The sequence below is a fragment of the Neolamprologus brichardi genome, chromosome 22 (genome assembly GCF_056152115.1).
Source record: "Neolamprologus brichardi isolate AB-2024 chromosome 22, ASM5615211v1, whole genome shotgun sequence".
NCBI lineage: Eukaryota > Metazoa > Chordata > Actinopteri > Cichliformes > Cichlidae > Neolamprologus > Neolamprologus brichardi.
In genome coordinates, this window is record NC_142124.1 from 16,006,304 (window position 1) to 16,031,587 (window position 25,284).

General features: G+C 40.1%; 1 protein-coding gene across 5 annotated transcripts in view; it reads right to left on the bottom strand.

Annotated features, from left to right (window-relative positions):
- The window catches only part of syngap1a (synaptic Ras GTPase activating protein 1a), a 57,984-nt gene that overhangs the window by 22,466 nt on the left and 10,234 nt on the right, over window positions 1–25,284 (bottom strand). For 4 of the 5 annotated variants that reach the window (XM_006787913.2, XM_006787912.3, XM_006787908.3 and 1 more), the window contains 11 exons: window positions 17,969–18,057; window positions 17,687–17,808; window positions 13,149–13,302; window positions 11,500–11,598; window positions 11,120–11,380; window positions 10,688–11,023; window positions 6,562–6,706; window positions 5,644–5,788; window positions 5,021–5,257; window positions 1,506–1,707; window positions 495–685 (listed from right to left, as the gene is read on the bottom strand). In XM_006787913.2, the coding sequence (XP_006787976.1) occupies window positions 495–685; window positions 1,506–1,707; window positions 5,021–5,257; window positions 5,644–5,788; window positions 6,562–6,706; window positions 10,688–11,023; window positions 11,120–11,380; window positions 11,500–11,598; window positions 13,149–13,302; window positions 17,687–17,808; window positions 17,969–18,013 (1,937 nt within the window). In that variant the 5' untranslated portion in view covers window positions 18,014–18,057. The remainder of the gene's footprint in view (window positions 1–494; window positions 686–1,505; window positions 1,708–5,020; window positions 5,258–5,643; window positions 5,789–6,561; window positions 6,707–10,687; window positions 11,024–11,119; window positions 11,381–11,499; window positions 11,599–13,148; window positions 13,303–17,686; window positions 17,809–17,968; window positions 18,058–25,284) is intronic. The other variant, XM_006787910.3, reaches the window with a different exon arrangement.

Below are 25,284 nucleotides of genomic sequence, written 5' to 3' on the forward strand. Positions count from 1 at the left end.
TTAACAAACACAAAATATGCGCCACAAAATGTAATCACTGTTATTCACGTTAAAGGGCCATTTAAACAGGCAGTCATGGCACAACAGTCTCTTGACAATCTGACAGCGCTAGCATGAATGAAAGCACACAGGGAAAAAAGCTTAGGCAGGGGAGTCTGGGAACAGATGGTGTCCACATTTACTGATTGATAAAATACTTTAAAAGCCTGAAGAGGTGCATTAGCATTAGCATTAGAGGCTCTTAGAAATACACCCGTGTTGTCCTGAGCTAATAAAACTCTCTTATTATGTATTCTTGGCCTTTTTATGTGTTGTTGCTAATTACACCCTTGTGAAACTGTCTTTATGTGGGTTGAGTGAGCATAATATATATTGTCTTGATAGAGTCACAGCGGGGATTGATCCTGCTGTGGCTTTGTTCCCTTTGGGTGTATGCAAATATATTTTCATGTCCAGAATCGCTGACAAGAAAAAACACAAACACAAGAAGGTACCTGTTTAAGTCACGCATCATAAGACTTTGGAAATCAGAGGACATAAGACGATTGAAGGACGGGCGGGAGAAGAGTCTGTCCTTCGGTCGGTCCGGTTGGTGATTTGTCGGCATGTGAAGCTGCGGGTTCCTCAGAGCGACGCTGATGTCGTTCAGCAGTCGAGGCAGGGGTCCAAGTTTGAGTATAGCATCCTGCAGAACGGACAGGTTTTCAAAATCAAGAATAGACAAAAAGCTCAAATGGTTCCAAACAGCAGTTCCCACACTCTTTTTTATTTTCCCACTGCAGGCTATTTTATTGACCATGTTTTAGCAGCACTGCCAACTGGGAAAAAGATCCAACTGGAAAAAAGATGAGATAAAAAGGTAAAAGGAATTATCTTGTGTATTGATGAGCTAGGTTTTAATTCATTATACTGCTGGTGAAGGCTTGACAGGGAGTGATTTTAGGTGCAGAGACAGGAAATTGCCATACAAATATCTTGAAGCTATAATAAATATTTATTAGAGATTCAATGAAACTGACTCATATTCTACTTTATTAAACATGCAGCCAGTCCACACATCACATCAGTCTTTTGGGGGTTTTTTAATCGTGTGTTCCAGCTTTCATTTATAACGTGCATCCTTTCACTCAGGGGTCTTATTGACAGCTCCATTCAGCTAGCTAACTATCAGGAAATTGAGCATTGCACAATTCCTGACATGTTTACGGATTCAGAGGGCCACCATAGGGAGGTGGACAGATGACAAGTCTTGTAGGGCTAACACACAAAGATAGACAACAATTCATGCTCATATTCACACATATGGCCAGTTCACTTAACCCCATGCATGTCTGTGGACTGTGGGAGGAAGTTGGAGTTTAATAATAAAACAAATTACATCTCAGTTTTTAGAAAGCTGATTGCTCTCCTGTGTTTGTCAGAAAACTATGGTTCAATTTCAACTAACAACAATTTTCAAACAGACACTAAATGTTTATTTGAACTCATCGAGTTATTCCACCTACCTTGCTAAGCTGGCCCATGACTTCCCACAGTAAGCTGTGGAGCATGGATAACTCTCTTCCGAGGTCAATGTAGCCCTCGAACCCTCCTGCGTTTCCTCCAGTGTCCAAATTGGAAATCTCATAGAGAAACTGCTGCATGGAGCCCCACTCCATTTCCAGGAACTCATTCATGAAATACATGTATTCCTCCTTGGGTCCAAATCTGCACACACATCACAGGCAACATTTGTAGGACACGTGAAGACAAGAGAAGAATTTGGAAACACGCTGCGCGCTCTGTTAGCGGATCTAAAGCGTAGGGTTTGAGCTGTTACAGTTTTATATAAAATACACTCAAAAGGCTCGTTGACTTCCTTGTTGTTCTGCAATTCTGATATTAGTGAGTGTGTTACAGCACGCTGCACCAAATAATGTGCAAATCACTTAACTCTAATGTTTAAATAAATGCAAATGTTGTATTTTATGTTAGCAACATGTGTCAAAAGAGCCAGGACAGGGGTATGTTTACCACTACATTGCATCACTTTTTCTTATAACGGCACACTGTGAGCATTTGCTAACCATTTTCCTATTCTTGCTTGATGTAGGAATTCAGCTGCTCAGCAAGTCAGAGTTCCTTTGTAGCATTTTTCATTTTGAAATGCATCAAAATGTTCTCAGCGGGTGACGAGTCTGGACTGCAATCGCCGGTTTCGCAACTGGATTCTTGTACTACAGAGCCATGCTGCTCTAATGCTCTAATACATGCTTAATGTGTTTTGTCATTGTCTTATTGTAAAAATAAATACATTAATAATATTCAAACAAACAAAAACTAGACCTTCCCTAAAAAGATTATATCTGAATGGTAGCATGGGTTTGCTCCCAAAAGCTGCATGTAGCATTCAGGAAGCTTTTACAGAAGTGTACTATTTCACCCCCATACCATCACGGATGCTGGCTTTTTAACTTTATACCAAAACCAAGACTCTCTCTTTTGGCTTCTTTCATAGTTTCCAAAAAGAAGTTTTTAATCAGACCACATGACACTTTTCTTCTTTGTCTCATTTATGTTTTCCCTTTAATTGGTGCAGTTAATGACGGATTAAGACACCTCAACATGTGTATCAATAAAGATGTGGTTTAACGAACATTGCAATTGGTTCCGAGTTTTTCGAGCGTAGCTCCAGTAAGTAAACTGGAAGTTCTGGAAGTGGGCCGGAAACAAGACGGAAACCCCTCCCTTTAGGAAAGGAAAAAAAGGGTTACCCTTAAGAGGCAACCAAGGGGGAAAGAGCTAACATGTGTTTGTGGATGCATAGATGTTTAGAGCAGGGGTATCAAACATAAGGCCTGAGGGCCAGAATTGGCCCAGCAAAGACTAAAATCCAGCCCAATGGGCACCTATGGAAAATGTCAAGGAAAGCATAAATTTTGGACTTTTACATGTATTTTAATAGGTTTTACAGCTTTATCCACTGATAGAGACCATCCCAGGTTCTCAGAGTGATTTAGTAGAGATAAAAAATTAAATGAGAGAAAAGTCCAAAAATTTAAATAAAAATTTTCCTGGAGGTCTTTTGTTATGTTTTGTATTTTACAGTGTGTCCACATTTTTTTCTTTTAAGTGATTTTTAAATTTTCTGTTTCATAATTATAGGGCAGTCTGGGGAATTAACTACTAGAGCTTTTTCTGTAATTTTTCATATTTATTTCTTACATTTTAAGCTCAAAGAGGCATACTGATTTATTTTTATTTACTACAGCATTATCTCGTTATCGTGTAGAAAAACTGAGACGTGCTGTTGAAATTGCAGTGCTTGTTCTTATATCAAGATATATCAGGGATTAAATCTGTAGTTAAACTTCATTACACTGACAGAAAGGGGAGTTTTACTGGTCTTGAATGAAAGTGCGCTGTATGTGGCGCACGATATAAAATGAATTTGACATCCCTGGTTGTTGAGTGTAGTGACAGAATCACACAGTTTTTAATGTTGTATTAGTTGGTAACCTTAAACCTGACAGAAGGAGATTTCCCTCGTTTCTCTGAACCTTTTAAAACATTTTATACAGTAGACATATTAAATACCTAAATTCTTATTTTAACTCAACAAACGCTACTGTTAAATGATTTTACTTTGTATCTTATTACAAAAGTATTCTGATCCAGCTTTGTTTATACCATGTTACTGGCATCAAATTTTAATAAGTACAAGAACTGAAGATATTCTGCTTGAGCCACAAATCGCCTGATTTTCTGTACGCTCGGTCCAGACTGGTCAGCCTTACGTATGTCGTATTACGAGCCTGCCTGTTTCATGGATGCACAACAAAGCACACCAGGCAAATAGTCGCTCACACACTCACAGCCACACGCTATAAGCAACCAGGTGTCACTACAGTTTGGCTGTAGCCATTAGCACGTTCTTCACTCTGGGCGAGGAAATAAAAGTTCAGCAAGTAAACAGCGAGGGATCATCATAAAAATGTTCAAAACAACAAACATAATTACACACCTAATCAAACCCCCGGTGAACTTAGACATCTTAAAGACACTAATGAAGGCAAAGCAGCTAAAGCTAATGCTATCCTGAGCATTAGCTTTAGCTAAGGCAGCCACAAGCTAGCACTCTCGGTATGAGCGAAGGATCAAAGCAGTTTTGAAGAAAATTATGGAGGCAGGTGAGGAGGAGAGAAGGGTGGATTTTTATTGTTATATGAATATGTTGCACACACATTTTAAAAACTTATAACAGGAAACCTAGTGTGTACTTTAAGACACTCCAAATTAATGGCCTTGGGAACACTAGCATGACAGCTCAACTGCACCTTTCTGATCAAGTTCACCTGAAAATATTTGTACTGGATTAGTTCATAACTAAGGTCTCTTCAAAGATACTTTTATATAAAATGTGACTGGCTACTTTTGATGTTTTATTATATGTACGTGTGGAATTAAAAACTCCGAGTATGACTGGAAGAAATTACTTTCATTATCTCAGTGCCACCAAAGTGAGTCCCTTTTATCAGAGTGTTGTTTTGATTTTTTTTTTCTGTAACTTGTAACGTGCCAATCCTCAAGGTTAAGTTTAATCAGTTAATTGTTTCAGGTCTGTAACTGTTAGAAGGGATAATTAAGAATAAGCCTGAGTTTCATCTTAAAAGTTATTTTTGGTATAACAGGTGTGACCTTGAGAGCACATCCTAAACAGTTCTTTAAAGCAGTCAAATAAATTACCACTGTGTGCGATTTTGATGTCTTAATCACAGGGGCCTAGTTACGCCAGGGGAATTCGTTATGATGTTCAAGACAATTCTTTAAGTGCAGAGCGGTGGCTCAGAGTTCAACGTCGGTGAGTAACAGCTTATAACCTGGCAGTCAAAACTGCAAATCTCTATTTGCGTGATGTCAGTCTGTGACTCCCATCCCACCTAGCACAAGTGTCAGACGCCTGCAGATTTAAAACTGAACTGAATCAAATGAGTGTAACGTCACAGCTGGCGTAAGAGGGCAGGTGAATACAGACACTCACTTGCTGAAGCTGGCCAGGTTCTGCATCACCTTGGCTATGAGCGTGAGCGTGCGGGACGTGCGTTCAGCGGGATACTCCTGCATTAAGTTGAACAGGGAGGGTGACATGATGGCTGGGCACATGAAGCGGAGAAACAGAGAGGAGCTGATGAGGCTGTCAGCGAGATCCTCTCTTCCGCGCTCAGCACATCTGGCTCTCCATGAGGCAAAAACTTCTTTCAGCTCCCGGGGAAATATGCTGAAACAAGAACATGATTTTATTTCCCACTGTCAGGGAGAACAGCAAGACAAAATGCTATAGCTTATGCAAAACCCTCGGGAATTCAAGGTCAGGAGACTTAAAACATACAGAAAAGAGCAGTTTTCCTTGCTCAAAACAATGTATTTGTTCAGGGTTTATTTTAATAATTCAGTTTCTTTTCCTCAGTTTAATACATGTTTAATATCCTTTTAAACTGACTTCTACTTAATTCTGCAGCTTTCAATGAAAGTGAGAACATGACTCGTCTGGGCAAAATGGACGGCAGACTGAAAGATTCAGTCCTCTGTTACTTTCAGGCACCAATTAATACGCAATGAGAACAGTTCTGCACATACAGAGCTTTCTGAGGGCACAAGACTGACCAGAGGGAGTTGATAATCTTGCAGAGTAGGAGCTCGCAGCACATTCGAAGGTTGGCTTGATGGTCAGCGAGGACTGATGGTGGGACACGCATGGGGTCCACCTCGCAGTTCTCCTCAGACTCATATAAGGCTCGAATAAAGTCACCTACAAAATGTAGATTACACAGTCTTTACCTTTATAGGAAAAAAAACCTATATACAAAAAGAAGCTGCAATGACAACTGAACCTGCACACAACTGCACATACTGTACTTTTTTTTTTTCCTTTTCCCTAGAAAATGGCGCAACTAAAGTAAATAAATGTAAAACTGTGAATATAACACTGCTTTAATAATGGCTGAATCTTAAAAACATAAATATAAAATATGCATAGTTTTTACTTTACAGATTGTTTTATAAATGCAGAGGAGTATTTCAAGGATTAATAAAAGTGGTGCTGCACGCACACACAGAGATGCACAGCTTAAATTCTCACCATTCTTCATTTAAATAATCAAAAATAGGATGAAAGTGGAGATGTCTAAATGTGTTTGATTTTAGCTAGTTTTTATAAAAAGAAAATCAGCTAGTCTAACTAGACTTGCATTAGTTACACTTGTCTTACACCAAAAAAGACATTTGCATTTAATGTTGTGCCACAGAAATCCTATTAAAATATCATTTGTCTTTGCTGATGTGACAGACTATTTTTCATAGAGACTGCATTTCTGAAATTGAGCCATGACAAACGGGAGTAATTGTGCATGTCACAAAAACAAGCACAACATCAAACAATGGCACCATCGGTTACACTAAATGCCAGATGCTACTTATGCATGAACTTGGCCTATTTTAGTAAAAAGTAAAAAGGTATTTACTTAGAGCTTCAAGCACACATACCTTCATTCAGTCAGCAGGGCACTGATATAGCAGCCTTACCTATAGCCTCCTTGAGGTATCTGTGACCTATCAGTTTGAGGTACTCTTCCACGGCCTTTGTAGCGAGTGTGTTTTCCCGAAAGATCAAGTGCTCTCGCTCCATGAATCGATCCACCTCACACATCGCCATGTCTGACAGGAACTCCTGAGAAGAGATTACACTTACAGTACAGCTGAGTACACATACAGTTAAGTCTATAAGACACTTTTGTTTCGTAGTTTTGCCTCTGTACACCACCACAGCAGATCTGAAATCAAACAATCATACTGTGCATGCATTGACCATTAAGCTTTAATTCAAGGAGTTTAACAAAAGTATTGCTTGTCAATTAATGATCTAATTACTTTTTAGGCTCTGAAAATGCCTCATATGCCAATCAGGCATAACATTATGACCACCTGCCTAATATTGTGTTGGTCCCCATTTTACTGTCAAAACTGCCTTAACCCATTGAAGCATGGATTTCGCTAGACCCCTAAAGGTGTGCTGTGATATCTGGCACCAAGATATTAGCAACAGATCCTTTCAGTCCTTTAGGTAGCGAGATGGGGCCTCCATGGATTGTCCTTGTTTCTCCAGCACACACCCACAGATCTTGGATCTTTTGGAGGCTAGGTGAACACCTCAAACCATTCCTGAACCATTGTTGCTTTGTGGCAGGGTGCACATCCTACTGAAAGAGCCATCAAGAAATACCATTTCCTTGAAAGAGTGTACATGGTCTGCAACAATGCTTAGATAGGCGGTACATCCACGTGGATGGGACGACCCAAGGTTTTCCACCAGAGCATTGCCTAAAGCGGGGGTCGGCAACCTGCGGCTCCGGAGCTGCATGCGGGTCTTTAGTCCTTACACTGCGGCTCCACATGGTTTGGGAAAATAAATTACATGTATTTAGCTGAAGTGTATTTTTTGTATTAGTTCTTTTTAAACTTGTAGTTCTAAATTGGAAGATTATTGTGATATTGAAATATAAAAATAAAATTATATTTTATTATTTTTCGTCGCTCAAAATAAGCGTCACACTCGCGGAAGCCGGTATACCCGCCAAAACGCTGTGCATTTACTGAGACTTTCAACCCCAGATAGGCCAATTATGGATCTTTGGATCCACATTATGTCAGCAGCTCCACCGCGAACTATGTTAAAAACAAACACCGCTCACGCCTCACAGATGACAGCTTACAGTCCTGCGTAAAGATGAAAGTGACTTCACTGTGCGCAGAGGTTCAGGAGCAGAAGTCCCATTGTAAACATATCACGGCAGACCCGACGATGTTTCCATGAAGATGCTTTTCAGCATCTCTTTATCGACCACTTTTCACACACGGTTGCTGTACGCATACAGCCGGCTGTAGCTTTTCAGCTCACAGCCCGACAACACAACAGCAAAGAGAGCACAGACTTTAAGGCGGCGAGGCGTGATTGCGGGTGCCGCTCAGGTGCATCCGACTCCCATGCAGTGGCACTGCAGACCAAGCCCCGCCACACACATTTACCATGTAAAATAAATATAAGTAAATAAATAAATATTTATGCAAAATTTTGCAAATATTTATTTTTCATTTTTTTAGTAGCATAGTGCTTTATTCCAATTATTTTTTTAATTCAGGTCAAGGCTCTGCTACGCTCCAAAAGCCCAAAGGCGATATAAGGGTGGCAGTACACAACAGTTTTTGTTTGCTACATGGATCATTTTAGTTCAGCTGGGTGTCTTTCCTTTTTGTTATATTTCTTTAAGAGTTCAAAATGTGTTCATTGCATAAATAAAATGTAATTTTCTCTGTAGCACTTCATGGATTTCATAAGCAACACTCTTTAGTTGTTCACACAAAGCATAAAGGTAAAAAAACAATATATACAGTGTTATCTTCATTTTAGATGTCAAAAAGTATTTGCGGCTCCCAGTGTTTTCTTTTGCGTGGAAACCGGGTCCAAATGGCTCTTTGGGTGTTAAAGGTTGCTGACCCCTGGCCTAAAGCATCACATTGCTTCAGCTGGCCAGGTAAAAGACCACACGCACCTGGTCATACACATGAGGTGAAAGAACACATGATTCATCAGACCAGGGCACGCTCTTCCATTGCTCCGTGGTTGAGTTCTGATGCTCACATGCCCATTGTTGGCGTTTCGACAGTGGACAGAGGTCAGCATGGGTACCCTGACTGGTCTGTGGCTATACAGTGTATCCTAGAAATGTATTATCAGAACCAACATCAACATTAACATTACAAATAACTGACACTTGGCTGCCCATGAACCTGCCGCTGGTTCATCACTGTTCTTTCTTGGCCCACTTCTGTAGATATTGACCACTGCAGACTATGAACACCTCACAAGTGCTGCAGCTCTGGAAATGCTCTGACCCACTCATCTAGCCAAAACAGTTTGGCCACAGTTTGTCAAACTTGCTCAAATCCTTATGCTTGCTCATTTTTGCAGCTTCTAACACACGTAACAACTAAAGTAAATAAATGTAAAAGTAACACGTAAAGTACAAAATAATCACTTGCTCTCCAATATATCACACTCACTAATGGGTGCAATTACGAAACCATAATTAGTGTTATTCATTTCACCTGTCAGTGGTCATAACAGTATGCATGATTGGTGTATAAATATATGAGAAAAAATATCGGTAATTCCTTTTTTTTTTGCCTGTCCCGTTTGGTTCTTTTGCCATCAGAATTGTTATCTAAAGGCAAAGAAAGATGCCCAACGGATTTACTTTACCAAATGGACCATCCCAGCCTTGCCGTATTGGTCTATTTGATTCACCTTTGCATTTATTGTTTATTTTATTTTCATTTGCTGAACACGGGACAGACTTGACTGGGGAAAAGGGAGAAAGAAAGAAAGAAAAAGAGGAAGAGGGACGGTGATAAAGGGCAAAAACCAACAAAACAAACAGACAAAAAATACATATATCAATCACCTGGATCACCTGTTGAGAAAGAAAAAAGAGAAAACAAGCAAAGAAAAAGAGAGCAATATAATAAACAACATCATCGCAATGATCTATGTGAATATAACAGTAAATCCTAAATATTAAATATTATTGTGCAGCACGTAAGATCGACAGCGCACAGTGTGCTTTGAGGTAGAAGCCAAAAAGGGTGTAGTTTGTGTGTGTGAGCACCCGTGTGTACACCTGTGAGCATGAGCGCGCTTGTATCTAAAAGGCTCCTTCATGTAATGATCTGCTAGAGGGTGTAGGGGGCCATAGCCCCGTCCTCCAGGGCATGAAGCAGGCATGGAGGAGATCAAGGCTCCAGACATCCAGAGGCCCCAAGAGCAAAGGAGACCAAGGAAGACCAACAGAGGGGCAGCCGCGCCACTATCCTGGAAAGAGCTGAGGAGAGCCCCAGATGAGGGGTCACTCAGCAGCCGCGGAGCAGAAGCCAGGGGGGGTTGCAGTGATGTGCCCGTGAGCTCCACCGGCAGCCAGCTGTGCTAGAGTGACCGAGCCCCAGGCCGAGAGGCCGAGGGCACCCCACCCCCGAAGGAGCCCGAGCGAGCCCCAGGCTCCAGGCCCCGATAAGCAGCCACCAGGAGTGAGCCGGTGGGTACCTGGACGCCCATCCCCGGACACAAAGAACCACCAATGCACCGATGTCTGAGGGCGTCTGCCACTGGCAGGGGGAGTGGTGGGGGGAGATAGGCCTCCATACCATGGAGGGCCTGAGATGTCCCTAGAGATACCCAACCTGACACATAGACACAAACCAACAGGCACACACAGATACAAACATCCATTCCCACCCTCACGCTCTCATATACAATTATTCAGCACTCACCCAACGTGGAGACAGACATAAATAGACACTGTACACACAATCACACTGTAATATCTGTAATTCCTAAATCGTTCATTTAAATGTTTTTTATAAAATCTCTTGAATTAAAGCTCAAAGTCTTGATTGTTGATTGGTTTAAAATCCACTGAGCTGGTGTAAAGAGGAAAAAACACAATAAAAAGTGCCACTGTCCAGAAACCTTTGGACCTAACCGTACTTCTGTAAAAATTCTTGCAAATTAAAAAATACAAATCAAACAGAAAAGAGGGAGACAAGAAAATAAATTATTTAAAATACACCAACAAGCCATAATTTGACCTCTCTTTACCTTTGTCTTCCCCGTGCTTTGAAGGATGTGCACCAGTGCAAATGCCACCTCCTCTTTGCTCTTCACACTCAACAGAGGCTCCAGAACCCCACACAGTGTTCGGTAGTTGTTGGTAATGTACTCCGCAAACTCCTTGTACAGCTCCATCGGGAGGATGTTCATTGTCTGGTAGCGAGACTTGATACGTAGTGAGGCGTTGATAACTTTGGTACTTCCAACACCGCCACTTTTGGCCAGAACACTGGACTGAATCACCGGGTACCACTGCTCGACGAACTGCCTGCCGGTGATGCTGGATATGGGGATGCTAACAAGGCCAATGTATGTGCTTTTTTCCTAGATTTTTAAGAAAAAACATGTTTATTTCACGTATTTATTGCAAATGTTTAGACGAAAAGCATTGAAAATGACTTCACGAGACACTTCTGTTACCTTGCGTCTTTTTTTGTCCGTTTCCTTGTAGAGGTGCAAACGAAGGCTACGAATGGTAGGCAAATTGTTAAATTCAAAATGCTCGCCCCAGAAGACTGTGTCGGTGCGGGGCTTGCTGGTGGTGCGTGCATACAGCATGTCATCCAGACACAGCTCACAATAATAGCGTTTCTTAGCTGGAAGGTCTCGCGCTTCGATGATCCACAACTTGAGGACATTATCCACCCGTCTGCTGTTATCCTGAAAGTGAAACGAGGAGTTCTGTTACTGCATTATAACAGTCCTTACTTAAAACTGTCTCATAATGTTGCAATGTAGTCGATCCTTTTCAGTGAGAGTGTAATACTAGGATGAAATATAATCTGTTCTACTGAATCTACCTTGTTGGGTTTGACAGCTCGTTGCAGGTTTTCGATCCATTTGTCTCTTTCTGAAGCTGAACGGCAGGCAAAACATTTTGTCCCTGAACTAGTCGTTACCTGTGGATAAAACATATCACTTTTTTGCGTTCATGATCAAGAAAGATTCCTTATAAAACTATAGTTAGCAATGATTTTTATTTTTGATCATCTTTAGTGTTTTTCAATTAACTTAGTTCAGCTCATAGGACTTTTTGTTGGAATCTGTAACAGTACTTGTCATCGAGAAAGGGGCAAAAAACATTGTCAAGGCTACCAGTTGGGCACCCTCTTTCACTGGTGTTCCACTGACAGCGCCATGACACCACCAGAAAGCTCAACTGCAATACCTGGCACCCCAGGTATATGCCCGTTCTGCTTTTACCCCCCATGGCAGACATTTTTTTAGCCCAGTTAGAGTCCTTCCTCTTCTTCCAAAGCCTTTTGCTGCTTTGCTCAGTCGCCTCTGAGTGACTTGATAACTTGTTGGAAGGCCTGTCCTTGATCCCCCTCATGCTCTTCAGGAAACTGGCTCACCTCATGGCCAGAGTTCCTCTGCATCCCACCTCTACAGGGGACACCTGAGTACGCCAGCTGTGTTGTTCTGCCTAGTTACCTCTCAGTGTTTCAGGTTTTTAGCCACATTTCTACACTAAGATTAGCCCAAAGTACATAAAAGTCTCTGCATGCGCACACACTGAGCTCTGCAACATCACAAATGGACTTTTGTGTCATTTTCTTATATTATTTTTTTTATTTCTCTCTAGTAACAGTTTTATTACATAACAAACTGAAATAAACACAACTATGTCAATCAGGTTTCACTAATTCTAATTTGGGATTTTGCAAAAACTGCCTATATTTGGCTTTTTAATACATAGCTGCACCCCCACGTGGTCTTACTTGTACATTATTAGCAGCTTTATAAACATCTAGAGTGGCCAAGACCATAAGGTAAATAATTTTATTTATACGTCTATAATAAAGCAATCTTTTCTCTGAGTACGTTCTGCTATCTAAGCTGAGGTCTAACATCTAGGCTGTCTGATTTATCCATAAACAGATGCTACATCTTACACGGTCTCCATCAGTTTCTAATAGTAAAATTAGCCCTCGTATCAAAACATATCGATTCTCCTGCAGCTGAACTGGCATGCTGTTGATGGAGAGAAAAACTTGCGCAGATCTGATCATTTCTGACTCACTAATTTGTGCTGCTCTTAAATCATATATCGCATCGGGTCACTTGTGAAAAGTATTTGCTGTCCATGCTTATAGATCACTTGCAGAACCTTACACTCCATTGGCACATTTTTGCAGCCTTGAGGTACTTAGTCCAGTTAGTAAATCTGGTCCTGTGTCTTCAAATCACTTCTTTTGTTTTTGTGCTTTCTGGTAACTCCGAACAGACCAAACTATCAATTCTGAGTTTCCAATTTTATATAATTAACTCAATTATTAAAGCACTAATTCCATAAACCACTGGGCCACCTCATTTATTTTTCAAGTGAGGTGTGAAGTGGCTTTGTAGTGGCACCTGAATTGCGACATAAATACAGTGAGATAAAACAAATCCAGCAGCAGGGAGGTGAAACCACAGAGAGGGAAAAGGTTAAACAACCGCAACGCACCTCAAAGCAGTACTCTTGTCCTAAAATGCTAGAATGGACGGGTTTGATTATGGCGTCTTCATCCAAAACTAGGTCCAAAGCCTCTGCGGCACTGCTAGGAGAAAGGAGGGACTCATGGGAGTGGGATTCTTTGAAGCTCTGCATCAAGCGAGTCCTAGAGAAGAAGAGGAAGATATTGACTTACTTTCAGAATTTAGATGTGATTATGGTGGTGTTTTCACACAATATGAGTCACTGTAGCTCAAACATCCTCATGTGTCACTCCTGCAATTTCAACACAATTATTTTAGATGTGATCCTTTTATAATGAGTTTATGGAAAAAGTAAGCCACACCAGATTTTCAGTTCTTGCGTTTTCAGTTTGGTGTATTGACTTTGCTCATGTGACTCATAATGTGTATTAGGAAACGGCCTATAGCAGCCCAGCTCGTGGTGTCGTCTGAAAATGCAGATATACCTTTAACTAAACTACAGTAACAAAAACTCAATTTAAAGGTCGATATTACCGTCTAGTAATGTAAATTCAAGTGCTGAGAAGCAGCTCAGCAGTGTGCACTCTAGTGCAGGTATAAAAACGCAGGGAGGATTATGGCTTGATCATGGAATAACCTTTGAAGAGGGCAGCTCTGTCAAAGAACAGAAAAAGTGGTGGAACTGAACGCAGAAATGTGAAAGAAGCTGTCTTTAACAGGCAACAGAACTGGGAAAAATGGAGCAAGGAAAGGGATTTTGTTGCTCACAGTAATGGGAAAAGGAGGAAACCTAAATATAAACTATTGTTTAACTTGCTGTGTGTGTTACCATCTCAACTAGTGAGTGGGCGCCTGTCCTTTTGGTTTAACTGTAGCTTTTCAGGCTGCAGCAAACAGAGACTGAATGAGAACCATTAAATTGATTTGCTGGCAGACAGACATTAGAGATGTAGAGGGCTATGGGCTGCTCTATAGTCACGACTGGAGGCTCAGTTTAGACTGAATGGTTAAACATTTTATTTTTAAATTCTGTAATTAAAAATAACACTCCTCGCTTTCTAGTTAGACGAGAACTGGAATTAACGGCTAATTCCAAAGATATGGAAATAGATTTCCCAAAATGTCAGTCTATTCCTGTAATGTTTTCCAAAACTGGCTTTGGTGAAAGAAAAAAAAAAGTAAAATACAGTGTTTATAAAATCTTATTAAGCAAACACCAAACTGCTCTCCTAACCATTGGCATTTGCATTTTGATGTGGACAGGGATCTATTTAAAAAGAATGGGGAAAAATAATGTATTTGTGAACAAACCTTAGTCAGAAAGTGACAATGGAAGCTTTTCAAAATTAACTTTAAAGTACGATTAGCAAAAAGATATGGGGTCTAATTGCACCAAAAGTATGACTCAGCATGTAGTGGTGCTTTGAATGCACATACTTAGGGCAGCATTAGTTACGCAGGTCACACACATTTCATTTGATAGCTGTTATTGCAGTTACTACACATCTGCAAGCCACTTTACAACCCACCTACATCCCAGCTTTTCCTTTCATGTTGTATCCGGCCTAATCAATGTCATATCTGCAGTAACTGATGCCTGGAGTAGCAGTAACTGGTCCATACAGGAGTCTTGCTGCACATTATATACCCTTATGGATGATCCCAGAGCAGAATCACGCTGCTATAAATATAAATTACTGCAACAGGAAGTAACAATCTTCTGACTATCCTGGTCCTGACTGAATGGATAATGATGCAGTAAAAGGAGAAGAGAAATTTAAGGCTGCATTTTAATACTGATCAGAAAAGGAGTGAATCATCGTGTTAAGGGAGCTGACGGTGCCATCGCAGAACGCAGGACATGGTAAACCGACTTGGCAGCAAAGGCCGAGCAGCTGCGTTGGAAAGCTAGAGTGTGAAGTTGAATGCTGTGGGTTTATTGCAAAGTCAACTTAACACTACTGAGTGAATTAAGCGTGTGTGGGCAGAACGCGGAGCAGGCTGTGAAGGCAGCTGTCTGAGGCAGCGGTGAACGGCTGTGGTTAGAGGGGAAAGGCAGATCGACCGAGGCAGACTTTAACCCCATCGCCATTTAGCTCCCTCCACCACCTCTTCCTTCACTGCTGCCCCCACAGAAACCCTCGGGTTAATGCAAAACTTGCTTTAACATCTGAACCGGCAATCTGAATTTTACAACAGAGGATCTCTACGCGCTTTGCAAAAACGACACACTGATTACTTCTAGGATCGGTCAGCCACACCTGCCCTAAATGCGTCTGTTACAGCATCTCCTTTAGTGAGAGCAAAGTGTAGTGTCAGCATTAGATTTTTACCTTCTCCCTCTCTACATCTTTGTACTTCCCATATGTGCATCGTGACTGGATTGTGTGAGGACTGCATAAAATTTTGATCACAATGCAAGCGAGAATCCATCGGGATGTGACCTCAGTTCAGAATGCAAAACAAGAAAAAGCTGCGGTGAAAGCCTCTAGAGCTGCAAGCTATTGCATCCCGACAAGAAAAATCACACTAGTGTCTCCACTGCAATGCCCAACGGATTTCAACACTACACTCATTTCAGCTCTATTTTCCTGACTTTGTGCTGATGAAAAGCAGTGATTCTAATTGTATATATGAGCAGGCTTCTCATAGAGACATCTCAATAAAAAATACATGAGTATGAGTACATATTTAAATAAATGTGCATCTAATTAAGCTGCTATTGTTTAATCTTTTTGTGCAGACATAAAACAAACTGAACTAACAAACCTTTTCCGTGTTGTGATAATACAAGCCTTCACCCCCTATTTATTTTCTGTTCATCTGTAATAAATCGCAGCTCAGAGAGCATCGTTGCAATGATTGGATAGACTGCTCTTCTATTAATATCACTCAAATGAAGATCTTTCGTCACTGGCTGAAACCATCTGTGAAGGTATCGCTAAAGGCAGCGTCCTTCTTTCAACGGGGCTCTGCTTTTGTGGCTGATAAGGAGCTACAGTGGGAGCGAAAGCAGTCATGAGCTCCTCGGAGATTCATACACATTCTGCTTGAGTCACTTGAGGACAAACGTGTCCCTTTAAAAGCACAAAATAGATTTGTGATGAAAGGATTAATGCATATCTCTAATCAGGGTAACACAAATCTTAATGATTGCATGTGAGCATGACATGTGAGTAATAATCCGAAGCGCAGGTATAGCTGATTTAAAGACACCGTTTAAAGAAACGCCCTAAGAGAAGAAAAGAGCATTTCAATCAGTGATAATGGATTTAATATTATCATGCATAGAGACCTATCATAGAATAGCCAAATAATGATGTCAGCATTGATGTAGCCAGTTCAGTGTTTATACACTTTTTGTCACCATTAAAGTTAAAACAGTCCCTTTTTTACCCATGTTGCCTAAGCTATATTTGGAAGCTTTAAAGCCAGCGTGCAGACCCATTACTTTTTTCTTTTATTGATCTGTTGTCCTCCATAGGCCTTTTTCACAGCAGACATCACAGCTGGAAAAGTGCAAATACAAAAAAATGAAAATGAATAAGTGGCACACTTGAATAGAAGAGAGTCAAAGTTAATCTTACTGGAAATAACACTGACTTCTCCAGCTGTGATAAGTCAGATGCTTGCTGCAAAAAAGGCCCGTATAGATTAATCATTTACAGACGAATGGTTCTGGACGAGTGTTCGGACCAGGCGCCTGACAATAAAATGTATTTTCTGTTGGTTAGAGCTTGCTAACATTTTGGCAACTGGTCATTCATACCAGAGTAAGTAGGACTGTAACAACAAAATCCCTGAGTTTACTGAAATGAATCAGCTTGTCGGTCGGCTTGTAACAGGCAATCTTAAAACCAGGTACTGACATTAGCAACTCAACGAAAAGAAGGAAAAAAAAAAAAACCCACAGCTTTCAGGAAAAAAGTTAAGAGGTTTTGCCATTGTGATGTAAAGTAGCCACTGAAATAACACACAGTGCAAAAAAACAGGATTGTCAGACACCCAAGAAAGAACAGATTCTGATTGCTGATGGTTTAGCTCCCAAGCTCAGTGCATAAATGTATCCACTATCTTAGTGATGGCTATGATACAATTGAGCTCGTTATAACCAGGACGTTACTAATTCCACACCTGCTGGCGATATCTGAAGTCTATTTTTTTCCAGATTACATCAGCTAGCAGAAAACAATGTAAATGTTTACAGCCTCTGGTTCTTTATACTCAGTTGTGGTTTGTCTGTGTATCTTCTGCATACTTTAACTTCCTTCAGCATTCAAATTCATGCTCTAATCTTTTTTTTATCTTTTGTTTTTGTCATAAAATCAGTGAAATGGCAAAGGAGTAACTTTCCAGGTACTGCGAGTGCCTTTTGTCTCTGGATTACAGACCATTGCCGTATCAAAAATTCTCTTTCAAACTGCAGCCTTGGCCTCCTCTGACTTTTCATTATGAATATTGGATGAACTGTGAGCACATCGTCGCTCTGAGGTAACAATATTTAAAATCTGGAATGGAGAGCAATGGACAGATCACAAACTGGAAATATATATTATGATTACTTACCTTTCTTGGTCAGCACTACGAAACCGGGGCAAAATCATCTGTCTGAAGCTGCTGGTCCGGTCAAGTTTGGGCTGACTTTTTGCCCTCTTGATGGAACCCTTCAACCTTCGATTGAGAAAGCTCTAAAGATTAAAACAAAAAAAGAAAAACAGGAGGAAAATAAGTTATGGTTTTACAGTGAGAAGTTTACAGAGGAGCTAGCTACCCTGTGGGGTTTTCTACACAAGCATAAAGCTTACATCACATACTTGAGCATGCATTGTATGGTTTTATTGTACTTACCGGCTGTCTGAAAGGCTGTGGGGTTGTGTTGGGAGGAGTTTCCATGCTTGACTGTCTTGCAGAGGCAAAACTTGCCCTGCGAGATTGGTCTATGAAGAAAAAGTGCCAAACAAAAGCAGCAAGAATAACAAATAAGAAATGGAAAAGACTGAAACCTTCAATAAATGCAGGAGCATAACTTGAACACAATAATTATTAAACGCTGAGACTTTGTGGGGATATCAGGGATTGAAACCAGTAAGAATTTTGTAATTTTAAACTTACATCTACTTAGTTCAAGCCATTTAAATTGATCACTTATCATGTCTTTACATTGGGTTGTATTTACATACACTTTCAGTTCAATATTTATGTCAACCAATGTTAAGGCAACTCCAGCTAGTACAATCTGGCAGCCAGCTCTGAGATAAAGAGTTGGATTATCACATTTTTACTTTTTTCCAGGCTTAAATATTTTATGTATCAAGTCTGCCAAAATAGAGGAAATTTGCTAAGAGTTAAGAGATCTCAGTGGAAATTAACTGTGTTGGCAAACTACTGTACTCAAACACGATAGTGAAATTCTGCATCAGCATGATACTGTGAAAGCAACTAAAGGAATGATGACTTTGATCCTGTAATAATGAGAAAGAAGAAACAAAACGCAACAAAACATCAGTAAAATCCTGCATAATGCTTGAATCAATCAAGCAGTTATGATTTTAATGATTTTTTTTTGTCCTTTTTTAAAACTAATTTTTATCCTTTTATTGTTACATTTTGTTTCATTCTCTCTGAGGTCACAAGACAGTCAGTTTTCCATTAGTTAGAAACGTTTTACTGCTTTCACAACAAACGTCCTACTCATAGCTTGCATCATTACCTTGCAGCTGCCACTTCAGTCCCATCAAGAAGGGAAAACATCATCAGAAAACACTGACAGAACACACATTATTAGCAGGCAAGATACCAGCACAGAGAAGTTCAAGCTGAAGAACACCAGCAACAAGAACATACATCTACAGCCCCCCGAGAAAAACACAAAAAACAACACAGTGTCTGAAAAACAACTGCATGCCCAAACAGATATTCGTCATCAGAAGGGAAAACTTTTTATATCTAATGCCAGTGGAAAATGACGCAAAAAAGGAAAAAGAAACCCTGATGTGAGAACTATATTCGGAGGAAGACCCACACTCTGATGAGTCATCTTGAAACCCATGGTCTTGGTTTGACTTTAGGCTAGTAGCAACTGAGGAAACATGGTGATGGATCTATAAAAGTATATGCATCTATCTTTGAGACTTTCTCTGCACGAGTGTGTGTGTGTCTATGTGGTGACCTGGAAGGCGATTCCAGTGCAGAGGAGCGTGAGGGTCACAGAGTACGAATATATCCATCCCACATTATCCCCATCTTTAAATATGAACGACAGAAATCTGAGCTATTCATTAACTGTTCAATTTCCTCAAACACCAAGTTAAAATAGTAACTGTGGGAAAAACTGATCTCACGATAACACTCACATAACACAGAATCAATAACCAGTTTGTTGGATTTCATCAGACCGCAAGGCCAAAATGTTTCTGTGTTTGCTGACACGGTCAGATTAAACTGGTCAAATTAAGATGCGTCAACTGTTTCCTTTACTTATGTCCAACTAATACCAGTTTACCGTTAGGACTATATGGAACTATATGATATTGGTTTTAGCACCACAAATAAATGCACTCTCTCCAGAGATTATAATTAATGATATAACACCTTACCACCCACCATAAAATGTGACGCAGCACTAAAAAAAAAAAAGCCAGTCAAGGATACAGATCGAGAATCCCAGCTGTGCACAAAAACAGCCAAGCAATGAGGCAATCAAGAACAACCAGACTTTCCAATATTTCCTCTATTTGCTCTTTCTTTGACTGCAGAATCTCAATCAAATTACATCTATAGTCTGAAAAAAGTGGGTTATTGAACAGTTTCTGATACATAAACTGGAAATAAACAACAATCCAGTGAAATTTCCATCTTTAGCCTGTGAGGATAACAGTGTGTGGATTGTGATAGACTACTGGTTTTACAATAAACCATCAGAGTTTTTAAATAAGAGGCTAAATCATTTATACATGTATTATAAGTGGCTGTCTATTTACATCGTTGCTAACCAAAATTCAAGGAATGGACACAGTCTGACATCTACGAGTTAAAAAGACTTAAATCTGTTTTTTGCATGTTAATCCAGATCAGGATTGTCAAACTCAATTTATATTGTGGGCACATACAGTCCACTAGTGTGTGTGTGGAGTCTTTAAAAACAGAAAAAGCTGTAAAACATGAAAATAGTTAAGAGTTCAAAATCTATGCACTTCTTTGCATTTTCCAAAGCCTTCAAGCATACCAGAGTCTTTGCCAGTAAAGAAAAAAACAGTTTGGACGTTAGCTGGCTTTTTCTGTGCTGCGTAACCTAGCTAGTACCTAGCTGTTCCTGTAACACATTTTATATAGTTGACATAATAATGTCACCATCTTTAATTCCATTGGCCACTGTAATCATACATAGGGCAGTCAAGACATTAGATTTTCTATCTGTAAGTTAAATATCAGGCAATGGCTTATAACTGGTTAGCTTTAGCTAAAAGAAATAAAACAAGGTCGCTCTATTCAAAGGTTACAGGCCATAGCTAGCAAAGACTCTGGAACATAAACCTCAATAGAAACCACAACATTCAGTTTTTAAAATCTAAACAAATTACTTAATCTATATTTTGTTAATCTGATCCCAAAATGCACCTTCCCCAACTTCCCTAACATCTCCAAAGCTATTTTAAGGCAGAATAAAGCTAGCATGTTTCCCTCTCTCTGAGTCAAGCAGATAAATCACCTCCTGCCTATTGCAACAATCACATCATACATATGATATCACTTTATATATATATAGTCTTCAGATAATAGGCTGCTTGTGTACCTTTATCTTATGTGCAAACCTTTGGGAGCACAATCTATATTTAGCCTTTCCTCATGTCCCCAAGAATGAAGGTTTTTCTTTAAAAAAAAAAAATAACAAAAAAGCAATCACATTTTCAGCTACACACTTTTCAGCCTTTCACAAGTGGAAATGAGCCATGTCAAAAGCTACAATACGGCCCTCAAGTGAGCCCAGGTTGTACAATACGGTCATATTCCATTTTATATGCATGCATTCTTTTAAGCTAGCTTCAGAGCGTCCATATGTTTCACAGCACATAAGGAAACGTGATCGTGTTTCATGTTCACAGTCGCTCTGCTGTTCTATTTTTGTCTCTGATTGATCTGCTGGAGCATTTTATTTATTCATTTATTTATTTATTTATTTATTTTTCCTTTAGAAGTTACCCATTACCCACGGGAGCCCTTTTTTCTTCCCTTTGCAATGCAAAATCAAGACACTCTGTCATCCTATGATTTCCTCACTCCCAAAGCCTCTAAATAGGCGACTCTCCAGGTTCTATTCTGAATCCCAGCTAATTGTTTGGTATCCATGGAAACAACTCCAAGGGCTTCTACTTGAACTGCAGAAGATACGGGCACACAACTGCACAGTAAAGATGATGAAACACACCAACACGCAGCACAACGCATCTGTTTCTCCGCGTGAGAAAAATGCTCAGACCCGTCGGCCCGACCACGAGGGATGGGCGGGAGCGGATATCTTCCTCGATCGTTGTGGGGACGAATCCCAACTCTGCCTCGTGTCTCAGCGCGAGAGCAAATGGATCAAATGACCAAGCAGACAAATATTTAGGTTGTATTGTCACCTGCCACTGAGAAAGTCACCTGCAGCATGCAGTGATCTAAGGAAACGTGACATATTAGAACACATGGATGCGTTCGCATCGGCTATTCTGAATGTAAATTGCTGTCAGGACTGAGTGTGTGGGTGGCAACAGCCTCTAGCTAACTGTGATACAGAGAGAGAAAACAGAAAGAGGAAGACTGTGAGTGGGTGTTGGAGAAACATACTCAACCTTTAGCATGTATATCTCTATTAATACATATCTGGAAACTTTGCTTTTATAGAATCATTTGAATAAAATCATTTTCAGGTAATAATCCCCCCCCCAATCAGGTGTGAAAGCTGATGTATATAATAATGAGTTATCCTTGAAACTGACTGATCACGACAGCAATTTAACAATTATGATTTTTCTGCAGATATCTACAAAAAACAAAAAACTCAAGACTCTGTTGATTCCAGAAAACACACTTGTGAAATCTAAAAAAAAAACCTAATAACCCACCAGTTCACCAAATCTACCAAATCAGCATTAGCTGAAACAATGATGCCGTCACAACAGGCAACCTCACTAATCCTGCGTCTCATGCCACCTTACATAATAGGACACTTCAAAAAACACTGGACCGTAGCATTACTGGTGCTCAACAAGACTGAGGGGCTGCAGCCATGCCAGAGCCTCTAATTCTCCACAGAAGGTGATTTGAGGTAAACACTAACATTACCACGCTTTCACTCATAATGACAATGCTATATTGTCAGATGTTTGCATCCTAGGATGATAATATTAGCTATAATGAGCACTCTAATTAGACACTAGACAACTGTTCCCCCTCACTGAATCTGTTTTCTTGCTTTTAGCCTAAATAGAGGATGGGATACACACCGACACACACACACAACTTACTCGCTGCTAATTAGAGCTAACTCCAATATACAGTGAAGCTCATTAGTTTTAAAGGTATTTGATCATAAACCTTTCTATTTCTGATGATGATACCTGCATGAAAAGTTAGGGGACTGTCAGAGTTTAGTAGTCACTTCCCTTAGATGAGGAAAAAAGAAAATTCAGAGGCTCACCAAAGGCAGCTGCAGTAATTACAGTCTGTGGAGCTCAAATCTTCACAGCAATCAGTGTAATGAGAGGCATAGTGCTAGCATGTTAGCTGAAGGCTGGTATCAGATCTGCGCAGGTACCCTGAGATGAGGTATTCAATCAGTATCAAGCAAAAAACTGAGTCTTTACCTAAAATAATACCATAATTAGTTCTTGGTTTTTGGCTGTAATCAAACAAAAAAAGAAGAAAAAAAAAAGACAGTCCTAAGACTCAACGTGAGCAGGTTTTCACACATATTATAAAAGCTGTTAATAGCCCCTTGCAGTTTCATTCGTTCATAATGTTATTTTAGAGTTTGTGTCTCTAAAGCGCACAACTATGACTCAAAAATAAATAAATAAACCAGTAAAAGTATGGCTCAAATTCCCATAGCAGAGGAAAATGTAGGTTTCAGGGTTATTTAGTCGAATGTAAACACAATGCAGAAAACATATTGTGCTCGATTTATGTAGGTTAAATAAAGTCAATAGGTTTATAAAACGACGTCCTCTTTGTTATAAACGTTTTTAAAAATCAGTTTAAGACAATTAATGTGCTTTTACTTTTAACACCTTTCCATAGTTTCTCCCTCTGACAGGAGAGAGTACATAATCACTTCTGTTCGTTTGTTTGTTAGCAGTCCCCGCAATTTCTAACTTCACAGCAATATACCAGGCCTTAGGGGACACGAGTACCTAGGTTGGCTGAGCTTGTCCTTCATTGTTAGCACCCAATGAAGGACACCTTGAAAAAAGCATTTCTTGAAACCATATCGAGTAATATGTCATATGGAAGGGCATGGAGAGAGCTGTGCAACACACTTTTTATTTTTTCAATATGACGCCCTACAACGTCACAATATCAGCATAACAGGCAACCGTGAGCATGCTGTAATAAAAACATCATAAAATAGTATAGCTCTTGGCCTTCAGGGAGAGTCTCTTGTTACTGTATCTCTATTTTCAAGCAGGTTAAAAATCCACATTCATGCTGCTATGTTAGACGGCGTCTGAGGCCTACGTCTTTCCACGATGTCAGCGTCCGGTTTGTCCCGGAGTGACAGTGTTTCCAGTTCACACGCACCAAATCTCGTTATGTGTGGTCTGAAGCATATGACAACAAGGAGGCTCCGGTGACTCACAGACCGGGCCTGCTGGGGCAGATGTTGTTTTCATGTCATATGGAAGTCTCCGTAATTGCCATATTCCAACGAGTAAATACTGCCATGTCAACAACCAACCCGTGATTATGCCATGGGAAGTTGCTCTTTTTATGACAGCTCCGAGTACCCATAAGGTAAGCCAAACTGTCAAGGTAGCCGCAGTTAATCCTACCCTAATGGTAATGTGACAATAGGCTCAGCAAACTATGGATTAAGATTTCATCACTGTCTATTAAGTTCAAGTGAATAGAAGTTTTGTACATTTAATAACTTAATATATGTTTTACAATGTCTGACAGTTAACCCTTTAGACAGGTCATGACATTCACTATCATAAGCTCTGAAATTGTTCAGATTGTCTATAATATGATACACAACTTCATAATTCAGTGAAACAGCTGGCTGGTATTTTATTACAGGGTGAGCATGCTGATTGGCTGAGGTCTTTCTGTGTGGCGTTTCTATGTTCTCCCTGCGCCTGTGTGGGTACCTCCTCCCTAAGACGTGCATGACAGGTGAACTTGTGATTCTGTACTGGCCGTAGGTGGGGATGTGAGAGCGTGCGCTTGCCTGTCATTCAGAGTTAGCCCTTCAGGGAGTATCCTGGCTCTATGACAGCTGGGACAGGCTCCAAGGAAGAAACAGTCTGGATGTCGTTGCATGTCCCGTACATTTATATGCATATTGGATTTTCCAGCTACATCAGTGATAACCGTCTTTAATCCAGGTTACAGTGAGATTTGCACATATACAAACATATTCAGTACAGTGCATAAGTCTTGAGCCATCCCTCATTTCTTTACATTTTAACTTTGTCGTAGTTTTTTTAAAGTTTTTCTTTTGACACCTGACCATTTTCAGATGAACTATTTTTTTGTTTGTTAAGCCACTTAATGCTGACCTATGAATCACTCATGCACAAAAAGACGCCTAACTCAAGAAATGAACCAGTCTTGTGTTGAAACAAGCAACTTAAAATAACCTATTTTAAATTGTATCTTTACGCACTTTGTTTTAATTAGCCTTTTTTTTCCCTTTTTTTTTTTTAAAAGGTCTTAGGCGAATATAAGAAAAATGTCAAGTTTGACAAGCATCAATTTTCACCAACAAGGTGATTCTCAAAGAGCCATTATCTGAAAACTTGGTGTATGTCAGAATGGTGTGCAGTGTGTCCATAAATCAATTCAGATAACTGGACAAAGAGGACAAAAGAAGAACTGTCAGGCCTAAAAAAAAAACCCCTAATCTCTAGCAGATCTGAGACATAGATCTGGACCTTCGATTGAGCCATGTACTGTTCCCCGAA